The following is a 21,503-nucleotide window of genomic DNA, read 5'->3' on the forward strand; positions in this document are numbered from 1 at the left end:
CTGATGGACATTTGAGTTGATTCCAAGTCTTTGCTATTGTGAATAGTGCTGCAATAAACATACGCGTGCATGTGTCTTTATAGCAGCATGATTTATAATCCTTTGGGTATATACCCAGTAATGGGATGGCTGGCTCATATGGTACTTCTAGTTCTAGATCCTTGAGGAATCGCCATACTGTTTTCCATAATGGTTGAACTAGTTTACAATCCCACCAACAGTGTAAAAGTGTTCCTATTTCTCCACATCCTCTCCAGCGCCTGTTGTTTCCTGACTTTTTAATGATTACCATTCTAACTGGTGTGAGATCTTTGACAAACCTCAGAAAAACAAGAAATGGGGAAAGGATTCCCTATTTAATAAATGGTGCTGGGAAAATTGGCTAGCCATAAGTAGAATGCTGAAACTGGATCCTTTCCTTACTCCTTATACAAAAATTAATTCAAGATGGATTAGAGACTTAAATATTAGACCTAATACCATAAAAACCCTAGAAGAAAACCTAGGTAATACCATTCAGGACATAGGCATGGGCAAGGACTTCATGTCTAAAACACCAAAAGCAACGGCAACAAAAGCCAAAATTGACAAATGGGATCTAATTAAACTAAAGAGCTTCTGCACAGCAAAAGAAACTACCATCAGAGTGAACAGGCAACCTACAGAATGGGAGAAAATTTTTGCAATCTACTCATCTGACAAAGGGCTAATATCCAGAACCTACAAATAACTCAAACAAATTTACAAGAAAAAAACAAACAACCCTATCGAAAAGTGGGCAAAGGATATGAACAGACAGTTCTCAAAAGAAGACATTCATACAGCCAACAGACACATGAAAAAATGCTCATCATCACTGGCCATCAGAGAAATACAAATCAAAATGGTTTTGTTACATCAGGATTTCTCCTTGTACTTGTTAGTATTTTTATCATATCATTAAAAAGTTTCAGTTGAAGATGAGGATCCTAGAAATTCAATTTAAGTGACTGCCTTAAAGCTGAGAAATGAATTGCAAAACCCAGTCTTTGCAAAGACCAACTCAACTTTTAAATATATGAAAATTTTGACCGAGAGTGCTTTTTGACCCCTGTTATTCATTTTTCTTTCTTTCTGTGTGCACAAGAACCTCTCAGACTTTATGTGAGCACATGACACCACCACCCCCCAGCCAGAGATCACATTTTCCTGAGCTCTTGCCTTTAAGAGTGGCTGGATCACTAAGTCATGATATGAGTAGCAGTGACATGGGTGACTCCCAGTAGAAAAACTTGGTGAAGATGCTGTGGGCATTGGACATGGATATGAGAAGAATACTTTTTGGGGATGTCTTCTCCAGTCCTCAGACAGAAAGGGGCACCTCCTCCCAGTAGCATATTGTACTCAATTTTGCATTTACCTCACTGATAGTCTTTACCATATTTTATTGTGATTACATGTTTGACTTTTGTCTTCCCTGTAGGCCCAAATGCTTTTCAAGAGCAGAGAGGATATTTCATGTTAACATTGTTCATTCGCCAAATACTTTCACATTATAGAACTATAATAAACATTTCTCAAGCTATACAAAATAATGAAAAGAAAACATAAGAGTCTGCAGGTATGATCCTGATGACGAATTCAGACTTTCAAAGAACAATCAAGGCAAAATTAGGAAAGTTTGAGAGTCAGAATGTCCTGGGAATAGGTATAGAATGAATCCAAGGAAATGCCAGATGGTGGGACTTGGAGGCAATAAGTGATAAGATGATCAATCATAACTGCTAGTATTTGGGAGAACACAATATTTGGTAGACACCGTTGTAATGTTCTTCATCCAGTGTTAATTTATTTTTGCAATACACCCTTCAGGTTGATGCCATTAATATCAATCCTCATTATACTGATTAGAAAACTGGGGCATGGAGAGAGGAGCAATTTTCCTAAAGTCACACAGCTAGGAGGTGGAAGAGCCACTGCTCGAAGCCAGGGAGCCCTAACTAGCACACTATAAATATCTGGGGGAAAGAAGAGATAAATTGAAGAGACCCAAGCATGACTCTCCAATAAGATTCCCTACTTATTAGTGTTGTCTTAATTCTTCATAGTGAAGTATGGCCCATAGGTCACACTTGCTCACATATGATATATGTAGTGTGAGCCTTACTCCTAGCTGCTGGTGTACACCACAAATACTGAGACTTTCTGTGATGCATCATCCATGGGATTTGCATGAGTTGGAAGTAGATTTTTGCATGTGAACACAAGCTGGCCTAGGAACAGAAATGAGCCATCAACTGGGAGGGGGAATTATCATATAAAACCTAAACATTTCAGTTGCACATCTACTTCCAGGGATCATAAACACAAAAAAGGTTAAATAAGGCAGGAGTTGTCAGTGGTTCGGTGACGATGAAACAGGAATGAGGTAATCAAACTGGTCTTATCTTTCATTGAAAAATATGAACAAGTTCTGATTGAGTGCCTAGGAACATTCAACAAGCTTTGATCAACAGAGCTTTGGACCATACTTAAAATAGCAACATTAAGGCCAGGCGTGGTGGCTCACGCCTGTAATCCCAGCACTTTGGGAGGCCAAGGCAGGTGGATCACGAGGTCAAGAGATCGAGACCATCCTGGCCAACATGGTGAAACTCTGTCTTTGTTAAAAATACAAAAATTAGCTGGGTGTGGTGGTGCACATCTGTAGTTCCAGCTACTTAGGAGGCTGAGGCAGTAGAATCACTTGAACCTGGGAGGCAGAGGTTGCAGTGAGCAGAGATCACACCACTGCACTCCAGCCTGGGGACAGAGCGAGACTTGTCTCAAAATAAATAAATAAATAAAGAAATAGCAACATTACTAAGGATGATGTTTACATAGAGAGGCTAGATGGATTCAGCCTGATGACTTGCAGTCACTGTCTCTTATTTGACCAGTCAAGCTACCAAAGTTCCTATCTAGAGAGTTATGTAGAGCTGTGCTTGTCAAAGCACAGTTCTTGGACTATGTCCATCAGAGTTTCTGGAGGACACGGTCAAAAATGAAAATTTCTGGACTATGCCTTGAACCAATTAAATCAAAGCATAAAAGGACAGAAAGTTGTATAAACATATACCATATTTATACTTATGAGTTTTTATATGTTATGTATATAACTATGATATATTTATATAAGCTAATTGTCATAAATACATTTATTTATATAATTATTTTATTACTATTTTAAGTATTTTATTACATAAATACTAATTTATATAATTATTAACTATATTATTTATATAAAATTGCTGGAAATTTTCTAAAGGTGATTTCAAGTGTTAATTCCACAAAAGTATATGAGTTGATGCATGCGTGAAGTATCTTGACTTAGCCATTCCATAATGTATACAAATATCAAAGAATCCTATTGTACATCATAAATAAATACAACTTATATTTTTTAACAAAAATATAAAATATAAGTAACATAGACAAATATATGTACACATATATACACTTATATAAAACATAACATATATATTTTAATTCTATATGATATAATTATGCTGACTGAAGTTTGGGAACCATGGCTTTACATATCCCAATATGAAAACATAGTTAATGCAGAAAATACAAATTTCAAAATGCTGCATATGTGAGAATGTTATTTTTCTCTTCAAAGAGCAATGTTTGTGAGTGAACCATTTTTTAAAAATAAATCAGACATTCAAGGTTAATATTGTAGAATTAATTTGTTCAGTCAGAAAATAATATTGAACATGTTCACATAACTACATGTATTCCAAAAGAAATGCATGAGTAACTACTGCTTATGTGGAGGGAGAAGCAACGCAGAGGTTCTAATTAGTTCTAATTAGTCATGCCAGAGGATTACTTTCTAGGTAAGATTACCTTATAATGAGGTGATTAACCTCTTTGGAAAAAGTTCAAGACAAGCTAACCTTCTACTTAATATGTCCCGTAAAGAAATGTTACAACGAGGGTCCTCAAAATTGTTCCCTGGGATAATTTCCACCAAGAATCAATTGATTCTATTCCAGAAGAACCAAAAAGCATTTTTATTATATTGTTGATAGAATGAATCCTAACACATCTAGATACTAGAAAGTAAGTATTTAAATTCATATCAAATTAACTAAATTAATATGGCACTGATTTTACTTATACTAACAAAATAGCAATTGAACTCTAGTCAATTCCAAATGCAGATCTGTCGGCTATCTATGAACATCAAAGGGGAAGAAAATTCTATCATTGATACGAGTTAAGGTCACAGGTTTATTCCCAAAAGTAGACTATCCATTGTCTAATTAGTTTAGAGGATCCCTCTGTCTCCAGAACACAATTGAATTTTGTTGCAGTTGGAGAGGCTGATGCTAACCTGGGTGTCAGGCTGAACACAAGGGAACAGAAGCTTCAGTGTTTTCACCATAACTATATAAATTGAGGATAGGGTTTTTGGAAATATTATATTTAACTGTTGTCCAAGCTTATCTGCAGTTTCTTCCCTTTAAACTGAATTGATAGTTTACTTATTATGGACTAATTAAAATTATATATATATATAAAATATTATCTATGTTATATATCTGTTACATATATATTGTTGTCAGCTTATAAGGAACAATAAATAATTGTCTTTGTGTTTTAATTTAACAAATACTTCCTGAAAGTTTGCATGTAGGCATACAAGCTACAGTAATGAGTAGAAATTTTTTCTAAAAGTGGTTTTTTACTGTTTAATACTCTTCCCTATAAGATGATACTTAAACTTGAATTATTTTTGTAATCTTGTGGACATCTCTGAATTAATTACTGTTACTTTACAAATCTTGTTTCTTTATTTGTTATCCTGGAAGTATTTGTATGTGTGTGTATATAAAATTTTTGCATAGACCACATGCAAATTCATGTAAAGTAATAATACGAACCCTAGGAATACAAAGGCAAAATCAAGGGGAAAATATTTAAAATATTTGCATGGAAATGATAATAATAAAATGTAAGTGTCTTGCAAACAGAAACTAGAAATAAATATTTCTGTTTTATTTAAATTAGAGAATATACAATCAACCCTTTCTTCAGCATATATCTGTTAGAGCTCAATGGTCACGTTAATTTGGGAGCCCAAGGAAATATCTTCCCTCTGTACGGTTACAAAGTATAATTTTTCTCTGGTTTATATTCTTCTGCAGAACTTATGATTATGTAAGCTCTCTGTAATCCCAAGTTCCATTTTTTCATTTGCCTTAGATTCTAAAAATCTAGTCTTTAGCTGAATGTCCATCACATAAACAGGGCTCCTTAGTAAATGTTTGCAGAAAAATAAACAACCAAATCAATAGCAGATAAGCAGTATTTTATCCAAGCCTCAGAAATTTCATTAATAGTTTTTATTACTTCACTGCAGTGGCAAAAGTAAAAAATGAACAGGAGAATAAAAAATTTGGTGTGAAAGAAGAAAGGGAGTGAGGGGCAAAAAAGGAAGGGAGAAAAGTTACTAACTCTCTTCTTTATTCATCCTCCAGTCCTCACTCACTCTATTCCAAAGAGCCACCTTACAAACATGATTTTAAACAGCCTGGATACAGAAGTAAGTGTTCTGGTGTTATTAATGGTGCCAAGAAATGATGCAGGAAGCTTCAGGTGAATTGAAACCCCCTGCATGAGAACACATACAGTCCTGACTCATTTTACCATTCTAGTTTCTACCTGCTCAGATCCAACAAAGTATTTAAACAAGTCTCAACATACAAATAGAAATATATGAAATGAGGAGCATAGTAAATTATTGTAAAAGCTTTACATTAGAAATACACACATAGAAGAGCACACATAATTATGAGATTTATATAAATATGATAAAATGAAAACTCTTAGCAAATATATATGTATACAAATATATAAATCTATGCATCACAAATACATATATGTATACACATATATACATTTATATGTTTACCTATTTATTTATCTGTACAACATATGATTCATGGGTAAACCATAACTTATTCATATGGAAAAACTGGCCTCATGATAATGCTTACACACACAAATTTCAAAAATTTCATTTAAATGATATAGCAAAGTATTCTAAGTTAGAATGCAAAATGGGTATGTTCTTTATTTAAAAACACACCAATTCGTTCTAGTACACAGAAACTAAATACATAAAAGTGCTTCAGCACATGAAACTCTCATGAAGATATGATTCTCTTCAAAAGGTCCCTGCACGACACCACTATTTCTAATAAAACTGATTTTATTCAGAACACTAAAAATGACAAACATTTAACTTCTAATTTCAGTAGTACTGTTCACCTAGTTGGCTTATAAAAGATAGTGACATACAGGTAGAAGTGTGCCTTAAAACATGATAATAATTTAAATTTTTAAATGAAAAAAATCAGTCTACATTAATGAAGTTGTCTTGACTGAGGAGAAAGTGAGGTCAAATACCTGAATGATGACACTGTGATAGACTTCATCCTTTCTTTACTTTCACTGTTTTTAATAGATCGTGAATGTCAGTAATTTAAAAATCAATTGTACTCCTGAAAAAACAGTTTAATTCCTAAAAGTTTAAAGTGAAAGAAAACGTGAATTCCTACAAATATGATTCTACAAAGATACATGTTAAAAGCCTTCAGAGGAAAATAAATACAAATATCTTCTATATTCTATTTGCTATGTCACATCTGACTCAAAAATATATGTAAGATATACATATAAGAGAATATGTCATGAAATCCATTGGATGCCAATTTTCAATTGGCTTTTATCATTTGTACATTAAAAATTCTTACAGAAGATCAAGAAAATACATCAACAGAATATACCATCATAATGTACGGCAGTTTGAATTGCTCTGGAACTTCAAAAATTATTTTGTTGAATTCACAGAAATAATTTCTCAATGGCACTTTACATGGTAAGTAAAAATGTTTGGCTTTAATATAGCAGTTTTCTGTCACTACTGAAATATGTTAGTTTTAACTTCTCATTATATTCTAGAACTTTAATGGAATTTTTTATCTCTGGATAACAAATGGCAATTTTGTGTTGTATTATTCTCGTCTGTGGGCTTTTCATTGTCTCTATAGCAAAATAGAAAGTTAAAAAAATACACAAGTTTGATTTTTTCTATTCTTAGAAATGATAATTTTCCATATATAATGGTGTGTGTATGTATATATATATATACACACACATATATAAGCATACATATATGTATAAGGAGAGTGATATTTTATATTTAGTCTTCAGTTCAATACCATCAACAAATAATAATAAGTTGAAAATTGCATACTGCTGACTTATAAATTGATAATAAGCACAAACTAATCTATGAGTAATCTCGTATTATTTATTTGTAAGACACAATGCTCAAGGATTTATGTTGAAGAATTTTTGTTTGTTTTGCATTGCTGGTTCTTGAAGGTTAGGTACATAAAGGCTGAGAAAACTAAAAGATATTAATACCTGAAATAAGACTTATGTAGAATCAAGACTCACTCTACATATCACAGTTCAATCTTTATTGCATTTTTTGCACTATAAAAGCATAAACTGTAAAGACAGTAAGATATATAGAAAAATGTATAGAAGGGGGCGGAGCAAGATGGCCGAATAGGAGCAGCTCCAGTCTCCAACTCCCAGCGCCAGCGACACAGAAGACCGGTGATTTCTGCATTTTCAACTGAGGTACTGGGTTCATCTCACTGGGGAGTGCCGGACGATCGGAGCTGGTCAGCTGCTGCAGCCCGACCAGCGAGAGCTGAAGCAGGGCGAGGCATTGCCTCACCTGGGAAGCGCAAGGGGGAAGGGAGTCCCTTTTCCTAGCCAGGGGAACTGAGACACACAACACCTGGAAAATCGGGTAACTCCCACCCCAATACTGCGCTTTAGGAAACAGGCACACCAGGAGATCATATCCCACACCTGGCCGGGAGGGTCCCACACCCACGGAGCCTCCCTCGTTGCTAGCGCAGCAGTCTGTGATCTACCGGCAAGGCAGCAGCGAGGCTGGGGGAGGGGCGCCCGCCATTGCTGAGGCTTAAGTAGGTAAACAAAGCTGCTGGGAAGCTCGAACTGGGTGGAGCTCACAGCAGCTCAAGGAAACCTGCCTGTCTCTGTAGACTCCACCTCTGGGGACAGGGCACAGTAAACTAAGACACACAGACACCTCTGCACAGACGCAAACGACTCTGTCTGACAGCTTTGAAGAGAGCAGTGGATCTCCCAACACGGAGGTTGAGATCTGAGAAGGGACAGACTCCCTGCTCAAGCGGGTCCCTGACCCCTGAGTAGCCTAACTGGGAGACATCCCCCACTAGGGGCAGTCTGACACCCCACACCTCACAGGGAGGAGTACACCCCTGAGAGGAAGCTTCCAAAGCAAGAATCAGACAGGTACACTCGCTGTTCAGAAATATTCTATCTTCTGCAGCCTCTGCTGCTGATACCCAGGCAAACAGGGTCTGGAGTGGACCTCAAGCAATCTCCAACAGACCTACAGCTGAGGGTCCTGACTGTTAGAAGGAAAACTATCAAACAGGAAGGACACCTACACCAAAACCCCATCAGTACATCACCATCATCAAAGACCAGAGGCAGATAAAACCACAAAGATGGGGAAAAAGCAGGGCAAAAAAGCTGGAAATTCAAAAAATAAGAGCGCATCTCCCCCGGCAAAGGAGCGCAGCTCATCGCCAGCAACGGATCAAAGCTGGACGGAGAATGACTTTGACGAGATGAGAGAAGAAGGCTTCAGTCCATCAAATTTCTCAGAGCTAAAGGAGGAATTACGTACCCAGCGCAAAGAAACTAAAAATCTTGAAAAAAAAGTGGAAGAATTAATGGCTAGAGTAATTAATGCAGAGAAGGTCCTAAACGAAATGAAAGAGATGAAAACCATGACACGAGAAATACGTGACAAATGCACAAGCTTCAGTAACCGACTCGATCAACTGGAAGAAAGAGTGTCAGCGATTGAGGATCAAATGAATGAAATGAAGCGAGAAGAGAAACCAAAAGAAAAAAGAAGAAAAAGAAACGAACAAAGCCTGCAAGAAGTATGGGATTATGTAAAAAGACCAAATCTACGTCTGATTGGGGTGCCTGAAAGTGAGGGGGAAAATGGAACCAAGTTGGAAAACACTCTTCAGGATATCATCCAGGAGAACTTCCCCAACCTAGTAGGGCAGGCCAACATTCAAATCCAGGAAATACAGAGAACGCCACAAAGATACTCCTCGAGAAGAGCAACTCCAAGACACATAATTGCCAGATTCACCAAAGTTGAAATGAAGGAAAAAATCTTAAGGGCAGCCAGAGAGAAAGGTCGGGTTACCCACAAAGGGAAGCCCATCAGACTAACAGCAGATCTCTCAGCAGAAACTCTACAAGCCAGAAGAGAGTGGGGGCCAATATTCAACATTCTTAAAGAAAAGAATTTTAAACCCAGAGTTTCATATCCAGCCAAACTAAGTTTCATAAGTGAAGGAGAAATAAAATCCTTTACAGATAAGCAAATGCTTAGAGATTTTGTCACCACTAGGCCTGCCTTACAAGAGATCCTGAAGGAAGCACTAAACATGGAAAGGAACAACCGGTACCAGCCATTGCAAAAACATGCCAAAATGTAAAGACCATTGAGGCTAGGAAGAAACTGCATCAACTAATGAGCAAAATAACCAGTTAATATCATAATGGCAGGATCAAGTTCACACATAACAATATTAACCTTAAATGTAAATGGACTAAATGCTCCAATTAAAAGACACAGACTGGCAAACTGGATAAAGAGTCAAGACCCATCAGTCTGCTGTATTCAGGAGACCCATCTCACACGCAGAGACATACATAGGCTCAAAATAAAGGGATGGAGGAAGATTTACCAAGCAAATGGAGAACAAAAAAAAGCAGGGGTTGCAATACTAGTCTCTGATAAAACAGACTTTAAACCATCAAAGATCAAAAGAGATAAAGAAGGCCATTACATAATGGTAAAGGGATCAATTCAACAGGAAGAGCTAACTATCCTAAATATATATGCACCCAATACAGGAGCACCCAGATTCATAAAGCAAGTCCTTAGAGACTTACAAAGAGACTTAGACTCCCATACAATAATAATGGGAGACTTCAACACTCCACTGTCAACATTAGACAGATCAACGAGACAGAAAGTTAACAAGGATATCCAGGAATTGAACTCATCTCTGCAGCAAGCAGACCTAATAGACATCTATAGAACTCTCCACCCCAAATCAACAGAATATACATTCTTCTCAGCACCACATCATACTTACTCCAAAATTGACCACGTAATTGGAAGTAAAGCACTCCTCAGCAAATGTACAAGAACAGAAATTATAACAAACTGTCTCTCAGACCACAGTGCAATCAAACTAGAACTCAGGACTAAGAAACTCAATCAAAACCGCTCAACTACATGGAAACTGAACAACCTGCTCCTGAATGACTACTGGGTACATAACGAAATGAAGGCAGAAATAAAGATGTTCTTTGAAACCAATGAGAACAAAGATACAACATACCAGAATCTCTGGGACACATTTAAAGCAGTGTGTAGAGGGAAATTTATAGCACTAAATGCCCACAAGAGAAAGCAGGAAAGATGTAAAATTGACACTTTAACATCCCAATTAAAAGAACTAGAGAAGCAAGAGCAAACACATTCGAAAGCTAGCAGAAGGCAAGAAATAACTAAGATCAGAGCAGAACTGAAGGAGATAGAAACACAAAAAACCCTCCAAAAAATCAATGAATCCAGGAGTTGGTTTTTTGAAAAGATCAACAAAATTGACAGACCACTAGCCAGACTAATAAAGAAGAAAAGAGAGAAGAATCAAATCGACGCAATTAAAAATGATCAAGGGGATATCACCACCGACCCCACAGAAATACAAACTACCATCAGAGAATACTATAAACACCTCTACGCAAATAAACTGGAAAATCTAGAAGAAATGGATAATTTCCTGGACACTTACACTCTTCCAAGACTAAACCAGGAAGAAGTTGAATCCCTGAATAGACCAATAGCAGGCTCTGAAATTGAGGCAACAATTAATAGCCTACCAACCAAAAAAAGTCCAGGACCAGATGGATTCACAGCTGAATTCTACCAGAGGTACAAAGAGGAGTTGGTACCATTCCTTCTGAAACTATTCCAATCAATAGAAAAAGAGGGAATCCTCCCTAACTCATTTTATGAGGCCAACATCATCCTGATACCAAAGCCTGGCAGAGACACAACAAAAAAAGAGAATTTTAGACCAATATCCCTGATGAACATCGATGCAAAAATCCTCAATAAAATACTGGCAAACCGGATTCAGCAACACATCAAAAAGCTTATCCACCATGATCAAGTGGGCTTCATCCCTGGGATGCAAGGCTGGTTCAACATTCGCAAATCAATAAACATAATCCAGCATATAAACAGAACCAAAGACAAGAACCACATGATTATCTCAATTGATGCAGAAAAGGCTTTTGACAAAATTCAACAGCCTTTCATGCTAAAAACGCTCAATAAATTCGGTATTGATGGAACGTACCTCAAAATAATAAGAGCTATTTATGACAAACCCACAGCCAATATCATACTGAATGGGCAACAACTGGAAAAATTCCCTTTGAAAACTGGCACAAGACAGGGATGCCCTCTCTCACCACTCCTATTCAACATAGTGTTGGAAGTTCTGGCTAGGGCAATCAGGCAAGAGAAAGAAATCAAGGGTATTCAGTTAGGAAAAGAAGAAGTCAAATTGTCCCTGTTTGCAGATGACATGATTGTATATTTAGAAAACCCCATTGTCTCAGCCCAAAATCTCCTTAAGCTGATAAGCAACTTCAGCAAAGTCTCAGGATACAAAATTAATGTGCAAAAATCACAAGCATTCTTATACACCAGTAACAGACAAACAGAGAGCCAAATCAGGAATGAACTTCCATTCACAATTGCTTCAAAGAGAATAAAATACCTAGGAATCCAACTTACAAGGGATGTAAAGGACCTCTTCAAGGAGAACTACAAACCACTGCTCAGTGAAATCAAAGAGGACACAAACAAATGGAAGAACATACCATGCTCATGGATAGGAAGAATCAATATTGTGAAAATGGCCATACTGCCCAAGGTAATTTATAGATTCAATGCCATCCCCATCAAGCTACCAATGAGTTTCTTCACAGAATTGGAAAAAACTGCTTTAAAGTTCATATGGAACCAAAAAAGAGCCCGCATCTCCAAGACAATCCTAAGTCAAAAGAACAAAGCTGGAGGCATCACGCTACCTGACTTCAAACTATACTACAAGGCTACAGTAACCAAAACAGCATGGTACTGGTACCAAAACAGAGATATAGACCAATGGAACAGAACAGAGTCCTCAGAAATAATACCACACATCTACAGCCATTTGATCTTTGACAAACCTGAGAGAAACAAGAAATGGGGAAAGGATTCCCTATTTAATAAATGGTGCTGGGAAAATTGGCTAGCCATAAGTAGAAAGCTGAAACTGGATCCTTTCCTTACTCCTTATACGAAAATTAATTCAAGATGGATTAGAGACTTAAATGTTAGACCTAATACCATAAAAATCCTAGAGGAAAACCTAGGTAGTACCATTCAGGACATAGGCATGGGCAAAGATTTCATGTCTAAAACACCAAAAGCAACGGCAGCAAAAGCCAAAATTGACAAATGGGATCTCATTAAACTAAAGAGCTTCTGCACAGCAAAAGACACTACCATCAGAGTGAACAGGCAACCTACAGAATGGGAGAAAATTTTTGCAATCTACTCATCTGACAAAGGGCTAATATCCAGAACCTACAAAGAACTCAAACTAATTTACAAGAAAAAAACAAACAACCCCATCAAAAAGTGGGCAAAGGACATGAACAGACATTTCTCAAAAGAAGACATTCATACAGCCAACAGACACATGAAAAAATGCTCATCATCACTGGCCATCAGAGAAATGCAAATCAAAACCACCATGAGATACCATCTCACACCAGTTAGAATGGCAATCATTAAAAAGTCAGGAAACAACAGGTGCTGGAGAGGATGTGGAGAAATAGGAACACTTTTACACTGTTGGTGGGATTGTAAACTAGTTCAACCATTATGGAAAACAGTATGGCGATTCCTCAAGGATCTAGAACTAGATGTACCATATGACCCAGCCATCCCATTACTGGGTATATACCCAAAGGATTATAAATTATGCTGCTATAAAGACACATGCACACGTATGTTTATTGCAGCACTATTCACAATAGCAAAGACTTGGAATCAACCCAAATGTCCATCAGTGACAGATTGGATTAAGAAAATGTGGCACATATACACCATGGAATACTATGCAGCCATAAAAAAGGATGAGTTTGAGTCCTTTGTAGGGACTTGGATGCAGCTGGAATCCATCATTCTTAGCAAACTATCACAAGAACAGAAAACCAAACACCGCATGTTCTCACTCATAGGTGGGAACTGAACAATGAGATCACTCGGACTCAGGAAGGGGAACATCACACACTGGGGCCTATCATGGGGAGGGGGGAGGGGGGAGGGATTGCATTGGGAGTTATACCTGATGTAAATGACGAGTTGATGGGTGCAGCACAGCAACATGGCACAAGTATACATATGTAACAAACCTGCACATTATGCCCATGTACCCTACAACTTAAAGTATAATAATAATAAATAAATTTAAAAAAAATAAAAAAAAATAAAAAAAAAAAAAAAGAAAAATGTATAGAAGATAAATATACCATGAAATAGTAAATAACTTAAAGAATAAATATCTATTGAGTACATAGTATGTTCCACAAACTGTGTAGTTACTAAGGCCCAAGAGAGAAAAAGCAGAAAGTAGAACAGAAATAAATCACATACTTCTGACCAGGGGGCTGAGAAACTATCTTTGTTTTATTCCAAAAATTAGAGACCAGATACTTTTAAGTAAGCTGAGTGGACTTAAACAGTATTATCGTGATCACTGGCCATGAGTGCTTACTAGCTAATTTCTTTTAGTTTATTCTAGTAAAATGGTTTTAGGTGTTATACATTAAGAATTTGAATTGAATCATCAAAATCATGCTATGACTACAATTTTAAGAAATCTTTGTTAAGACCATCTGATATGGTTTGGCTATTTCCCCACCAAGTCCCATCTTGTATTTCCACATGTTGCGTGAGGGACCCAGTGGGAGGTAATTGAATCACAGAGGCAGGTCTTTCCTATGCTGTTCTCATGATAATGAATAAGTCTCACAAGATCAGACAGTTCTGTAAGGAGGAGTTTCCCTGCACAAGCTAGCTCTCTCATTGCCTGCCACCATCCACGTATGATATGACTCATTCCTCCTTGCCTTCCACTGTGATTGTGAGGCCTTCCTAGCCATGTGGAACTGTAAGTCCAATAAACCTTTCTTTTGTAAATTGTCCAGTCTCTAATATATCTATCAGCAGCATGAAAATGGATTAATGCAATAAATTGGTACCAGTAGAATGAGGCACTGCTGAAAAGATACCCAAAAATGTGACAGCAACTTTGGAGCAGGGTAACAGGCAGAGGTTGGAACAGTTTGGAGGACACAAAAGAAGACAGGAAAATGAGGGAAAGTTTGGAGCAATCTAGAGACTTGTTGAATGGTTTTGACCAAAATGCTGATAATGATATGAACAATGACATCCAGGCTGAGGTGGTCTCAGATGGACATGAGGAACAGGTTGGGAACTGGAGCAAAGGTGACTTATTATGTTTTAGTAAAGAGACTGGTGGCATTTTGCCCCTTCCCTAGAGATTTGTGCAACTTTGAACTTAAGAGAGATGATTTAGGGTATCTGGTGGAAGAAATTTCTAAGCAGCAAACCATTCAAGAAATGACTTGTGTGCTGTTAAAGGCATTCTGTTTTATAAGGGAAGTAGAACATAAAAGTTTGGAAAACTTGCAGCCTGACAATGCAATAGAAAAGAAAATCCTATTTTCTGAGGAGAAATTCAAGCAGGTTGCAGAAATTTGCATAAGTAATGAGGAGTCAAATTTTAATTGCCAAGACGATGGGGAAAAATGTTTCCAGGACATGTCAGAGACCTTTGTGGTAGGCCCTCCCATCATAGGCCCAGAGGCATAAGAGGATAAAATGGTTTTGTGGGCCAAGCCCAGGGTCCCCATGCTGTGTGCAGCCAAAGGACTTGGTGTCCTGTGTCCCAGCTGCTCCATCCTTGGCTGAAAGGGACCAACATAGAGCTCAAACCATAGCTTCAGAGGGTGCAAGCCTCAAGCCTTGGCAGCTCCCAAGCCTGAGAGTGCACAGAAGTAAAGAATTGGGGTTTGGAAACCTCTGCCTAGATTTCAAAGTATGTATGGAAACACCTGGATGCCCAGGAAGCAGTTTGCTGCAGGGGCAGGACTCTTACAGAGAAACTCTGCTAGGGCAGTGAGGAATAGAAATGTGGCGTCAGAACCCCCACAAAGCATCCCTACTCGGGCACCACCTAGTGGAGCTGTGAGAAGAGGGCCACTATCCTCCAGACCCCAGAATGATAGATCCACCAGCAGCTTGCACCATGCACCTGGAAAAGCCTCAGACACTCAATGCCAGTCCGTGAAAGCAGCTAGGATGGGGGGCTATACCCTGCAAAGCCACAGGGGCAGAGCTGCTCAAGGTCATGGAAGTCTACCTCTTGCATCAGCATGACCTGGATGTGAGACATAGAGTCAAAAGGAGATCATTTTGCGGCTTTAAGATTTGACTGCCCTGCTGGATTTTGCACTTATGTGGGGCATGTAGCCCCTTTGTTTTGGCCAATGTCTCCCATTTGGAATGGCTGTATTTACCCAATGTCTATACTCCCATTGTATCTAGGAAGTAACTAACTTGCTTTTGATTTTATAGCCTCATAGGCAAAAGGGACTTGCCTCATATCGAATGAGACGTTGGACTGTCGAGTTTTGAGTTAATGTTGAAATGAATTAAGACTTTAGGGGACTGTTGGGAAGGCATGATTGGTTTTGAAATGTGAGGATGTGAGATTTGGGAAGGGTTATGGGCAGAATGATATGGTTTGGCTATGTTCCCACTAGAATCTCATCTTGAATTTCCATGTGTGGTGGGAGGGACTTGGTGCGTGGTAACTGAATCATAGGGGCAGGTCTTTCCCTTGCTGTTCTTATGATAGTGAATAAGTCTCATGATATCTGATGGTTCTATAAGGGGGAGTTTCCCTGCACAAGCTCTCTGCCTCTTTGCCTGCTGCCATCCATATAAGATGTGACTTTCTCCTCCTTGCCTTCCACCATGACTGTGAGGCCTTCTCAGCCATGTGGAACTGTAAGTCCAACAAACCTTTCTTTTGTCAATTGTCCAGTCTCAGGTATGTCCTTATCAGCAGCGTGAACACAGACTAATACACCACCAATACTTTTCCTGTGACTGGTTCCATTTTGCATGTTACTTGGAAGTCCTTTACAATGTTACATAGTTTTACACGCGGAATTCCACAGTGCTTTGAATGTTTTTCTAAAATCATTATACACCTTTATAATTGCCCTTTTTAATGTTGCTTATTTTAGTGTGGTAATAAACAATTATAATATCCTTTTTTTTAAAAAAGGAAGTATTTAAAGTCATCTATCTAAATAGCACCATGAGAAGTATTATGTATGTGTATTATGAATGGAAATATGTTTGTGAATACTAATTGTCAATTTATATAAATATTTTAAATACCAATATTATGTAATAAATAGTTGAAAATTCTAGTAGCATAAATATTTAATTTGTTTTTCCTTGAGTCTAAAGGACTGGAAGTTTTTATTCAAATTCAGTTTGATGGAAGAATATCTTAAAGTTTAGAAAGTTAAATAGCATGCTTTGTTTTAACAGTTAACTTAGATTTATATAGAAATTTGGAAAGAATATGATATAAACCTTTCAACTAGCACTCTCTTAAGCACCGGAAAAATCATTACCTTTCCCAGTTCTTTCAATTTCTGTCATAAGAAGCATAGAGAACAGAACTATATATTTTGGTAATTAATTTCCTTAAGATAATGTTAGAAACATCATGTTCTTTAAAATATAAATGAATTTCAAGGTGAGCATGCTGGAGGATAATATTAATGGAAGTGATTTATTGTGACAAGAGATCTGATCTGAAATACCATTATTAGGAGTACTTTAAAAAATCCATTTGCAAATTCCTGAAAATATGAAAGTGTGCTATGGCTGAGCCTGTCGCAATGTTGAAATCTGAACTATCTGCCATTGTAGGTACAAAATTGCTTATGTACAATATGTCTTCCTCGCAGAAATTCATCAGAAAATGTTAACATACTGAATATATCACATTATGGTTTAGGGAATTGCCTAAATGCTTCAAATGATAAGTGTAGAATTAATCTGCAAATGTATAGACTGAAACATACATGCCTAATTGACTTGTAGTATATGGAATTCTGTGGCTGACCATTATCTTAAAAAATATTTGGCCAATAATTCATTGAACATCTACTCTATACCCAGTTCTTGAACTCACAATAGAAACCTGTGACTTTGTGTCATTTTAGAAGGCATTTTTTAATGTTACAATCTCTAGCAAAGAGTCCCTATAAGCTATTCATAAGCAAGATTCATTCATGACTCAAATTTGCAAAGAAGTTTTAATAAAGTTAGCTTTACGTCTTATAAAAAACATTGAAATTTACAAACACATTGTTGTAAATGGCATCTAATCACATACTGAGCAGTGAGGAATGTCACCAATTAGTAGAGCTATTAATAATAAAAAATTAAATAGATATGTGAATAATAGAAGTCTTTATTATTAAGAAGACTTAAAAATTATTCTGTAGAAAGAAATTCATTAACCTCTGACACTTGAAAGAGGGTAATAAATATTGGCATTCTTACATATAGGTTGTCAAATTTGATTAGCACATAAATATATTGATATACCTCTCCATACATTCAATTCTCCCCTGCCCTCTCACCACGCCGCTACAATTGTCTCCTTTTTCTGTTGCTATGGCTCTCTTTTTCTCTCTCTTTCCCTCTCTCCTCAATAAGTTTAGGACAGTAATGCCTTATAAATTGCAAACATTTATTTTCTTGGTATATTTCTTAGAGCCTTTAATGAACTTTTTTATGTTAAACTCTCTAAGAGGCACACTCCATGTGGTATTATGAAACACAGCTTTTGATTTTTTGCTTGAAACCTATTTTAATATATGAATATACACTTCTTTATAAACATAACATAAATAATATATATGAGTATAAATATTAATGCTTCATAGAATGACATACGGGAAAGCATAGGCTACTCTATCTTATAATGTGCTTTGGATACATTAATAGCTATATTCATTTCCAGGATATTCCAGCTTTATAATCAAGTGCTGAAATCTATACAGGACATATACTTTGACTGTTATGTCAATGTATTTTTATATGTGTTTCCTGAACTGAAACTAAATCTTGTAAAATAAAAATGTCTATTCTAGGTACAAAGACAACTTATAGGTGTAAAATTTTAATTAGATTACTTTGATTTAATTTTGAAATGCACCTGGAGCAAAATTCAGACAGTACAATAAAGAAAAATACATTTGTCACCACAACCACTTTGCTCCCCTCTCCAGAAGGAACCAGAGTTATAAAATTTGTGTGAATTGTTCTGAAAATACATGTACATATATATATATATCCATATATGCATTTATTTCATTTTCTTTATAATAAAAAGTATAGTTTTCTGAACTATGAGGAAAAATGCAAATCATAAGGTCATGATTTATTTGTAGGGTAAAAAACAAATCAAGGCAATATTTAACATAGGTATTAGATTATGTTTTTAGTTACTAAAAACTTTTTTTTTTTTTTTTTTTGAGACAGAGTCTCGCTCTGTTGCGCAGAGTGGAGTGCAATGGCGCAATCTCGGCTCACTGCAACCTCTGCCTCCTGAGTTCAAACGACTCTCCTGCCTCAGCCTCTTAAGTAGCTTGGGTTACAGGCACCTGCCGCCACACCCTGATTTTTGTATTTTTAGTAGAGAAAGGGTTTCTCCATGTTGGTCAGGCTGGTCTCAAACTCCTGACCTCATGATCTGCCTGCCTTGGCCTCCCAAAGTGCTGGGATTACAGGCGTGAGCCACTGTGCCCGGCCTACTAAAAATATCTTAATAGGTAAATTTAATGAAAAATTAGATACAAACTCACTAATCATGAAACATTTGCTGTGATGATTTACGCATAAAGTAGTGCACTCAATTCTAATATTTAGAAAACTATAAAACAATTTTGAAATAGTTTTGAACAGCATTTGTTTATTGTGAACCTACATGGGAGAAGATTACATCAATGTACTCATGAGCGACAAAATTGAAATAAATGTAAGAATGTCCAGGGGCCGGTATATAACAAATGATCTGTAACATTTATGGCAAGATGTAAGTCAAATGCAGAGGTAATAAAGTCCTTGGCTTTGAATATCAATAGATAGATAAAGTCACTTAAATATCTATACAGAAATGCTAGTTATGGTTTTGACTTTGTGAGCTGAATAGAGTGGAAATAAGTATAAATAATTGAAGCAAAAGATAATTCACTTCTTCTGCCCCACTTTTCTAGGGGAGTAAGGTGGAGAGAGCCTTATTTCCTTCTAGAAATGGAGAAGATACGGAACCAAGGCTTTCCCTATTTCCCTGAGTAACTGTGAAGGACAATGTCTACATTTTTTATTTATTTATTTATTTTTTTTTTTGAGACGGAGTCCCGCTCTGCCGCCCAGGCTGGAGTGCAGTGATCGGATCTCAGCTCACTGCAAGCTCCGCCTCCCGAGTAGCTGGGACTACAGGCGCCTGCCACCTCGCCCGGCTAGTTTTTTGTGTTTTTTAGTAGAGACGGGGTTTCACTGTGTTAGTCAGGATGGTCTCGATCTCCTGACCTCCTGATCCGCCCGTCTTGGCCTCCCAAAGTGCTGGGATTACAGGCTTGAGCCACCGCGCCCGGCCAATGTCTACATTTTTGAATAAAAAATGTTTGCCTATTGCTCTTATGAGGAAAGTAATTTTGTTCGTCAAGGCTTTCCCCTTGAAGAAATGTCTCTAAAACTAATTTATATTGGCATTGATATTACTATAATTTCTTTCGCATTTAGTTTAGGCCAGTTTGAAGCTCATAGTCCAAAGATATATAATCCCTGTGTAATATACACTTAGCATTATCAAATCAAAACCCTGTGTTTTTCCTTGGGATTAAGGTTGATTGCTATTCATATAAGTCATGCAAACTTCCAATGTGTCTTAAAACTATTATTTTCATCTTTTACTTGAAATCTTTCTTTATAGTACATGAGAATGAAATAGAGATGACCCATTGCATTCCTCATTATAGTTTCATCACAACCTAAGAAAAATTTAATTCATTTATCCTATCATCTTAATACTTACACACACACACACGCACACACACACGCACACAAAGCCTCATTAAGCCGCTACATTATAAAATATTCTATACCATCTAGTGATCTTTTTATGGCAAAATTCAGCAACTATATCTATAATTTCATCTCTTTTGTCGCCTTACCTACTGTTGAATTTCTCTGGGTGTTTTTCTCTCATGATGTGGAATCTGTGTGCAATGGAGGCATCCTAAGGGAAGAAAATAGAAAACAAAAACAGGATGGTTTATGATCCTATTATCTCATGAAAATGTAGACTAAAATAAAAAAAAAAATTTTTAAATGAACTTTTCTTTACAATATTATTGCCAAGAAGATTATGTGAAATTAGGTAAAAATGTGTGATCCATATAAATTATATGCAGAAGTGATTTATGTAATAATTTCACAATTGATTATTTGTTACATTTACATCTAAGACTTTATTGCCATTTAATTTCTATATCTCCTTTTAATGACCAGCTTTGACCTCATGTTCAACGTATGTTGAAGATAGCACATATGAGCGTAAATGTCAAATAGTAATTGAAAATATTGTTAAACAAGAGTTAGAAGGATGGCCTAAGTGGAGAAATGATCAGTACAGAAGCTCCTAATTATTTGAGATTAATTATGGGTAAAAAGATGGTGTGAGGGTGCATGTCTAGTAAAGATAAGTGCAATACTTGACTTCAGAATTTGCTTAGGTTGTCTTGATGTGTAATTAATAATAGTTTGTACCACAAGCAACTTTCTGGCATATCTCGTTGAATAGAAAAACAACAACAAAGAGCAAATTTTGGGGGAACTGTTGACAAATACAATTTGTCTCTGAGACTCCAAGTGCATCAGTTCTGACCCTAATGGATGTTTCTTACTTTTAGCAAATACAGATTATTTTTCATGAGATAGAAATCGTACTCAATGTGTGAGACTGGTGAAATACTGCTATCCAAGCTTTTCAAGCACAGACTGCTGCAACTGACTCTAAACAATTATCTCTGTTATTCCAAGTGTGGAGATA

At 36.8% G+C, this 21,503-nt stretch overlaps 1 protein-coding gene across 16 annotated transcripts in view; it reads right to left on the reverse strand.

The window, feature by feature from the left end:
- DGKB (diacylglycerol kinase beta) overlaps nucleotides 1-21,503 on the reverse strand; it is a 778,174-nt gene that overhangs the window by 319,715 nt on the left and 436,956 nt on the right. For all 16 annotated transcript variants that reach the window (XM_050783046.1, XM_050783047.1, XM_050783043.1 and 13 more), the window contains one exon: nucleotides 20,626-20,690. In XM_050783046.1, the coding sequence (XP_050639003.1) occupies nucleotides 20,626-20,690 (65 nt within the window). The remainder of the gene's footprint in view (nucleotides 1-20,625; nucleotides 20,691-21,503) is intronic.

This window comes from Macaca thibetana, chromosome 3 (genome assembly GCF_024542745.1).
Source record: "Macaca thibetana thibetana isolate TM-01 chromosome 3, ASM2454274v1, whole genome shotgun sequence".
NCBI classification, from domain to species: Eukaryota; Metazoa; Chordata; class Mammalia; order Primates; family Cercopithecidae; genus Macaca; species Macaca thibetana.